Raw genomic sequence first — 8908 nt, 5'->3', positions numbered from 1 at the left:
TTGTGTCGCCTCACGGAATACCCGATGTCGAAGGATGGGAGTAAAATGTGGCATCGTTTTGACATAATGCCGGCAAACGTCCTGAGCCCCAGATAATGCTTCGTTGAGATTTTCATAACGTGGTATCTCCTCGATACCATGGTTGTGGTTCCTATCAGGCGACAGACACTTCACTCTCCTTCTAGGTTTTACCGTTACTACGACTGGCTCATCATCCCGCTTTCTCGAAGTGCCGCATTGCTCGCCACTGCCATCGACATCGGGATTATCCACATCCTCCGAATCTGACGCGAAGGTCACGTCACGAGAAGTCTTACTTATAAGAACAACGTTTTTGTCATTTACATGATTATAGTTGTCCTCGTCACTGTCCTCAGGAAGCAGCATCTCCATAAGCATATCACGATGTTCCTGAAAAAGTGACATATTATGACCATATAATAAATTGTGTAAATCAACATATGCCATACGTAAACGATATTCTCCTGCTGAAAGTAAATTGATAGAGTTTCTATCCATTTCAATAATTTTTTATCTTTGAGATTGGGATGGAAAGACCCGATGTATCCATCTTCAAATCTACAATCTCCTCCATTCTTTTGAATCCCAATCTTCTTATCCATGTCTATCCATCCCTATCCTTTTCTAACCGTTATACCGTTGAAAATCTTATCTATCTTTTTTTTGTTTTTAATTAAATCTTTTTACCTATTTTTACAAGTATAAGCTAGCCCTATCCTTCTGAAGTCCAAACTTTATATCGACATGAATCCTCCGCTTTTAAAACTATATTCTTTCCCATCCATTAGTCATCACAACTGTTTGTATATACTTTTCAATCCCCATATTCCTATCTGATAGAATCATTTTCCGTCTTTTTTTAAAATATAAGTCCGCCCTATCCTCCTTAAGGGCAATTATTCTATCGGCATGCATCCTATGCTTATCACGTCTATGCTTTTCTATCCATTAGGCAATCTAAAGTTTTTTATATCTTGATAATTCACATTGTCCTTTCTTATTGAATCCTATTCTATCTTCTTTAAATTATGAAATTGCCCTATCTTTCCGAATTATTATAGTTTTATCCAAATCAATTCCTCGCTTATTCACCTCGGTTTTTTTTTCATCCGTGAGAAAATCACAAATTTTCGTATATCTTTTCCAATCCTTATCTATCTAGCTATCTATCTATCTATCTATCTAATTAAATCATTTGTATCTTTTCTAGGACATAGGATAGCCCTATCTCCTTCAATCCTAGTATTTGTATAAAAATGTATCCACAGCTTATCCACCTCTGGCCGTTTTATATCCACTACGCAGTGAAAAATATTGCCTATCTTTTCAAATCCTCATCTTCAGTCTCATTCAAACAGAATTTCTGTCTACATGAATCCTTCGCTTGTCCACCTTTATCCTTTCCCATCTGCTAAGCAAATCAAAATTTGATGCATATCCTGTAATGCCTATTTTCCTATGTAATTGCATCCGTTTATACCTTTTCTAAAATATAAGATAGCCCTATCCTTCTGAATGCTAGTCGTTCTATCTAAACAAATCCTCCGCTTATTCACATTTATCCTTATCGAGGCTGCACTAGTTGACATACATCCCTAATTTAGTACCGGTAGGTTCCCAGTAGATCGCTGGCTGCAAATGTCAGACAGAAGTGAAATTATTTCTACCGTCTATAACAAAAGGATCAGCAAACGTCTTTGCAGAGTTCATGCTTCAACTGGTGAGTCTCAAAGGTAGGGAAATTTTCTTGTTACATATATATCCTTGCTAGTTTAATACTGAATTGCGATAGTTTAAAATTCAAAATATATTATTTTCGAAACGGATAAGAATACTACATTTTTGAGTGGATTCAAATGGATGGAAATTAAAACGATATATCATTGATAGTTGGTAGTCTGGGATAGATAAAGATAAGCATTTGTGAACAATAAAGACAGAAAAAGATAGGCCCGTGGAACCGCAAAGGATAGATTCAGTGATAGAGAAAAATAGACTGTTGTGAACACCATGGATAGAAAAGGATAGACAGTTGCAACTGGAACAAATAGAGTTAAGGATTTACAGAGACAAATCGAAACAAACGCGACGGATAGAGTGTGAAAAGTAAAAGATGAAGATTGTAAGATACAAAGTGTGCATTTGGAAAGGATTGAATATCTCTATCTTTCTCTGTCCAAACGTTTCTATCTTTTTGAATCTTTTTAATTCCATCAAGGTCTAACAGTTCGTTCGTAGATTATCCGTATGTAGGATAATGTGCACAATCTGCATGGAATGAAATACCTCCTCGGTGGACTTTTCCTGGTCTGGATGCTTCTCAATGCCAAAGTAGTTGTCCAAAGTTTTTAGACAGTCATGGAAAAGGCTTTTATTCTTTGCAGAATACTTTTGTCTCTCTCTTTCGCTAGCGGGTTTGAAGACGGCCTTCCAATGTTGACGGATCCTAAAACTGTGAGAATCCTGTTCCTCGTATTGCAATTCATCATTGTCATGTGGATCTTTTCCGTCCGGAGAGCGGAGCCCATCTCTCCTCCTACAAGACATCGCAATTCCTGAAAGAATCATGTATTTTATAATCTTTTTCAAAAATTTTCGGCGTCTCATTCTGCACATAATTCGCAGCAAATTTTTATAAAACATATTCTGCAGTACCACGAGATACAAATCCTGGTCACCATTGCAATTTCGTTTCGAAATTAAAATAAAATTCCTAATAGAACCTATTACAAAAACAAGTTTCTACCTAATATGCTGTCAAGTAAAAGAACACCTTATTGTATCTACTTTGATCCTATTAGAAAAAAAAGAACACAAATACCGAATAAGACTGGTTAGAAGCCAATTTCAAGTAAGAATCATATTGCAAACCAGTTAAGACCATGTGACATTGCAGCTGCATCATATATGGTACGTTATACGAAGGCCTTCTACTGATATCAAACTGTCATTTTACTTGGGTACATAATTATAACAATAATTTTAAAATATCAGGTATTTTTAATGTCTATCATCATCGTCATTATCAGTTATTATTTCGATACATTTTTTCATATTTTCCTCGCTTATACAATTCAAACAAATGGTTCACAAAATTCCTGATGAATTGGATTTATTTCACAATTTATTTGTAAATTACAAAAATAATAAATTGAAAATCTTAAATGATTGTACTCCTCAAGAAATTGCAAGTGAAAATATTTTTTCTTCACAATTTAAGAAGTAATGTAATTAATCGAAGAGTGATCGAATAATATTGAAAATTATACACAGTTAAAAATTTAATTTCAATTTATACAAGCCGACCTCTGTTGAACGCTACCGACTGTTTTTTTTTACTACCACCTCCAGATAACAAATCTGAGAATATACTCAGACATAGAAGCCTGATCTGTTTCAGGCTATCTATAGGCTCAATTTCGAGTGATTTCATTGATTTCATTCATCTAGTGATAACAAGAGGCAACATGAGAAATACCAAATACTTACGAATCACGTTTTTATCCTCTTGTTTTGAATCTCCACTCTGCTTAAAATGACGGATAGAACCCAAATAAGAACCGGATGGAAGTTGGTTCTTATCTGGCGCCATTGAAATTAGACCCGGGTCTCGTCCCCGGTTTATACCCGGTCCTTGATCGGATTCTATCTGGATTGATATTTTTATCTCCGACTTCTATATGACTCTCATCCAAGATATTCAGGACTTGTATCCGGTTTGTAGTCGGGATTGGACCTAGTTTAAACCCGGCACTTGATTCAGCTCTAACTGGGATCAGATAACATCAACCGGATTTCTACATGGGTCTTATACGGCTCCTTAAAACTTCTACCCGATATTTAGGCGATGTCTATCCGAAACGTACCCGGATCTTGACCTGGTTTATACCTGACCCTTAATCGTATTCTATCTGGATTGATATTTTTATCTCCGGCTTCTATATGGCTCTAATGCGCGACCTTCAAGATGTGCATTCCTAACGCCTTAAACCTCTAGGCTAACCTAGGTTCAAGTATGAAACAGTAAAAAAGAATTTCCGAAGATTTCAACAGATTTAACAGATCTTGAAGAATTCAAATACATTATTTATATTTTAAAATTACTTTAAGAACTTAAAACTCATATTAAAAACTACCCACATTAAAAATATCTTAAACTCTTTTAAATATTTCGAAATCTTTTGGAATTTGGAATTGGACAGGAGTCATTTATCTGTTAAATCCCTTAGAAAGTCTTTAAAATCTCTTGAAAATTCTTGTACCCTTTGGAATGCTTCTAAAATCTTTTTAAACCCCGTTAAATTATTTGGGAATTTATTAAAATCCTTTATACACTTGAAACTATTTTGTACACCAAACTCTAGCTTTCAGTCAAGTTTCGTGGGTTGCCTTCAAATGGCCTTGGACTTATTTCGGGAGCATAGAAACGTCAACAATGAGGGCCAACTGACTCGTTTCCAAGCAGAAACACAGAGATGTAAGAAGCTAGGGCAATTTCTTATTTCAGAAAAGATAGAAATAGATTCAATGAGATAAGAAGATAGGGATTGAAAAAGGTAGATTAGATTTTGGATTGACTACATGAAAGAAAAATATAGGAATGGATGAACAATGGATATATTTGGGTATAAAAATTCGGATAGGGGTAGGGACTGGAAGGAAGAAAAAAAACGGATAGACATGGATAGGAAGATTGGTATTGGAAAGAATGGAAAGGATATATTTGGGTATAAAAATTAGGATAGGGGTAGGGACTGGAAAAAAGAGAAAAAAACGGATAGACATGGATAGGAAGATTGGTATTGGAAAGAATGGAAAGGCTGGTACGTAGGAAGGGTGTGCAGGTATCTGAACTCGAATTTTCAATAGATTTCATATGGATAATAATATGTTTCACTATATGGAGAAGAAATCTAAACACAATAATAGATTGAGCTGTTCTTATGAAAGTATGAAATTTTTTCAAAAACATGCTGTTTTGGCGTGACAGGCCACGAAAACGTAGAGCGCGTGGTATTACAGCTCGAGTGTGTTCTTTGAGGGCGGTATAGACTTCCGAATAAGGTTTCCTTTGAGCGTGGCATGATTGTCAGAAACCCTTTCGATTTTGGTATGGGTTTCTTACAGTGGAGGTCTTCAGGCCTACTTGTATTCCGCGGAATCATTTTTACGAGACGGAATTGTATCAGCACGTGTGGCCTAAGTCCATCGTTTTCAGACAATTATGCAAATATCCAGAGGGTTCCTTGCACTTGCACAAAGATTGGATTAATGCTTTTCTCGATGCGCAAAATATTGCTTTTAAAGAAACGAATGCCAACTTTTTCCTGGTATAAGATATACCTGTGTGTAAATTGTATGAATTCGTACGAGGTTAATATTAGTTTTAATGTTTTTAGTACTTACTATTGAAGCTTTTTGAAATTTATGCGCACACTTTCTTCTCATACTAAGTGCATGAAATAAATAAATGTTTGCTAAGCACGCGTACTGTTGAGTTTTTGTTACACACAGATATAACTCTTATATTCATATTAAAGAACTGTATAACGCATTTCATTTCTAATTTCAAATTTTCTATTTATAAATTTTCCCTCTGTCGACACTCATTACGTGTTTATGATTACTAACGACTTAATCCTTTGTAATTTGTAGAAAGGTATCGTAACAGCATCTTTTGCGGAAGTGACTCAAATTGTGAAGAAGTACATGGGAGTGTCGACGCAAATGTTAAAGTACGTTTCATTTGGTCATCAAGAAGAATTAAATTGGCCCTTTGAAGAAGGGAAACAGTTAAACGAGAAATTTGACGATATATTCCGAAAAACAAAGTTTAACAAAGCATTGGATAATGTGAGGCAGTTGATTCAATCCCGGACGGATGATGTCAAGGTAATGAAAGCTGAGAAAGAAAAATTATCTGTGCTTTACACCGAGGTCAAAGGGAGACAGGACTCTTTGATAGCACTTGTTCAGAAGACAGAAGATTATGATGAGAGATTGATCGAGATTGACCAAGAAAGATTTAATATTTTGTTAAGTGTTGAAAAACTTCATAAGAAAGAGGCTGATTATAATAGAATGGTCGCCCGTGTTGTTAAGACGCAAAAAGATTACGATTTAGCTAAAAAAACTGCTGACCATATGAAATACAGTATAAGGGAGATTTTGAATGATACAACGGAACAGCTGCAAATAGAATTTGAAGCTCAAGGTAAACTTCTTTCTGAAAGTATCCCCAATATTGATAAATTGAATGTGGAATTAAAAACGCTGATGAGTAAGGAGGAGGAGGTAATGAAAGCCATTGAAAACGAAAGTTTGGCATTGGAATTGTTGAAAAAAAACATTCAAGAAAACGATCAGAAAATTTTATCCAGAGATATGGGACTCATCGACGCAATGGCCCTCGTCAATTTTGAAGTTTCAATGGATACAATCACAGTGAATGGTAATATTTTCTTGAAATAATTAATTCCACAATTCAAAATGTTTTCCCTTTTCTTGTGTTTTTTCCTCCATCAGTAAATACTTTATCCTTTTTTCCTCTGTTTTACCAGAGTTACCCATTTGTATACGTTTCTTCCTTAAATGTGTAAATATAATTCCCTGATGAGAAGCTAATTGTTCCTTGTTGTGGGTCTTGATGCAGAAAAATAGTAATAAAAAATCTTTCTTTTTGTACAATTCATCTTTCTAGTTTGTCAATTCTGTTTTATATTCAAGATTTGACTGTCTTCGTAGAAATTTATCTTTTTGGAATTTATATGCAAGTGCTTCCTTAAACATGAATTTTTTCTTTCTTGTAAACGATCCATTTATTGAAAATGAAATTTGCCGGGCTTAAAAGTCTATTATTTCCTTTTTTATTGCAACTTTATGATATTAGATAAAAACATTCCATTATATACTGTAAATTGTCCATGTTTTTGGTTGCGTTTTTATATTTTTTTGTGTACAACATGGACCAATGGCCTAAAAATTTATTTAAATTCTTCGCTCTTTTTCCTTGCGGACAAAAAAAATTGGTATCCTTTATTTAAAAAAAAAGTATCCTTATGCATTAACAATTCTTCTGTCATGCCTCTGAACACATTTTTTGGGGTTGAACATTGCATTATCTAATGAAAATTATATCTCTTTCTCTCTTTTTCAATTTGGTCGAAAAGTTGAAAATTCCAAATTTCATCCTACCAAAAATAATGAAAAATCCAAAAAATTCTATTTTTCGTCGGTCTATGCAAGATACGAAAAAAATTAATCACTTAAAGTTGCACGTCCTGGAAAGACCTATAAATTTGTAATGAATCAGTTTTAGATAGGACACGTAGTTTTTGTGATTAGTCATAAAAAGAAATATAAAAAATAAAAAAATAAAAAATTTTTTGGACTAGACACAAGGGATGAAAAAAAATGAGACAAAACTTGTTTATCCAAAAAAAGAGTTATAATTTTTTATTGGACATGTAGTTTTTGTTTTAGTCGTTTGACTAAAAAGATCTGTCAATATATTATTAATTATTTTTCGAAATGATGAGTAGATTTTCTTTTAATCGTAAAAAAACACGATCAAAAATAAAAAATTAAATTTTCGGATAAAGGATAGAAAAGACAAAAGAGGATGTACGATTCTACATAGGACAAGTCGTGTGTTCTAGCTGCGTTCAAACTTGCAAGCGAAGCGAGTCGCGTGCACAGGGCCCGAGCAGGATATGCCCGCGTAGCGGGAAGATTTTTTAAATTTCATTTTGCATTAACTTTTATAGGGGTTGATGGATACATACAAATGTTGAAAGAACAGTTCGAGCAGTTCAAAATTGATTCTGAAGAAACTAAGCTGAGCAAATTATCGGAAGAGAAGGATCTCCAGCAAAAAATAGATGCTTTGAGAGATGCAAGGACTAGACTTGATTGCCAAACAGGAGCGGTAGAACGTGAATTGTTGGATGTCAGGGAAGAAATAAAACTTGCTGAATCTGCAATTGTACAGGTACTTGTTGCGGTTAACATTTTAAAAAATCTATACACATACGTGCATGCGAAACTGTGTTCATTGTGTTATTGACGTAATGAGATTTTGTTTATTGTAATCAATAGAGGACATTCTGCTGAGATGTTTCGTATCTTTTCTTCACTTATTTAACCTCATGTATGAATAAGCGAGCGTAAACGCATACATAAAGCGGTTTGCGTCAAGTCTCCTGTAAAAAGGACAGTATTAAGGAAGATAATTTGTCTTTAAAAAAATTGTACACTTCAATGCCTATGAATCCAAACAAATTCCGTTTTTGTCCAAATGTGTTTATTTGTATTCAAAAGTTTTCGTTCCAATCAGTTTGAATGTACAAACATTATATAACATTGAAGTAGCTCCTGCTTAATGTCATTCTTTTGATGCCACTGGATGCAGTTGAATGACCGTATCAGTTCAATGTCATCCAATGTCTTCAGTTTTCGGAGGTATGGAATGAAATCAATGCCCCTCTATGCTGTTGGGTTAACAAATAAGTCGAATGGCATTTAATTTTTTTCAGACCGAACGTATTAGATACAATTAATGAATTTAAATGCTTTTCAATGAATATTCGGTTCAAACACATAATTTGATCAGATGTATAGGTGTTAAATTCTATACTTTTTTCAATACCATATGATTCACCACAATGCTCTCCTTGTGAAAGGGTCGTGAAATTGAAAACATCAAAATGAGATACCAGGTGTATACATATGAAACCGGTATTTTTTCAAGAAAAAAACACATTTATTTCAAGAGATTGATAACAACTATTTTATTCAAAGTATGCGCCCTCGCTGGCTACACATTTTTTCCACCTCTCAGGCAATTTATGGATACCTTTCCAAAAAAAGTCTTCGTTTTTTGAAGCAA

The 8908-nt window shown here is 34.3% G+C and overlaps 1 protein-coding gene across 1 annotated transcript in view; it reads left to right on the top strand.

The window, feature by feature from the left end:
- The first annotated feature begins 4804 nt into the window (after positions 1 to 4804).
- LOC117177946 (DNA repair protein RAD50-like) overlaps positions 4805 to 8908 on the top strand; it is a 12645-nt gene continuing 8541 nt past the window's right edge. Inside the window, exons 1-4 of the mRNA XM_033369077.1 lie at positions 4805 to 4844; positions 5149 to 5351; positions 5677 to 6472; positions 7788 to 8011. Of these exons, the coding sequence (XP_033224968.1) occupies positions 4805 to 4844; positions 5149 to 5351; positions 5677 to 6472; positions 7788 to 8011 (1263 nt within the window). The remainder of the gene's footprint in view (positions 4845 to 5148; positions 5352 to 5676; positions 6473 to 7787; positions 8012 to 8908) is intronic.

This window comes from Belonocnema kinseyi, chromosome 1 (assembly GCF_010883055.1).
Source record: "Belonocnema kinseyi isolate 2016_QV_RU_SX_M_011 chromosome 1, B_treatae_v1, whole genome shotgun sequence".
In the NCBI taxonomy this organism is placed as follows: domain Eukaryota; kingdom Metazoa; phylum Arthropoda; class Insecta; order Hymenoptera; family Cynipidae; genus Belonocnema; species Belonocnema kinseyi.
The sequence above is the reverse complement of the archived record's forward strand: the minus strand, read 5'-3'. Positions and strand labels throughout refer to the sequence as shown.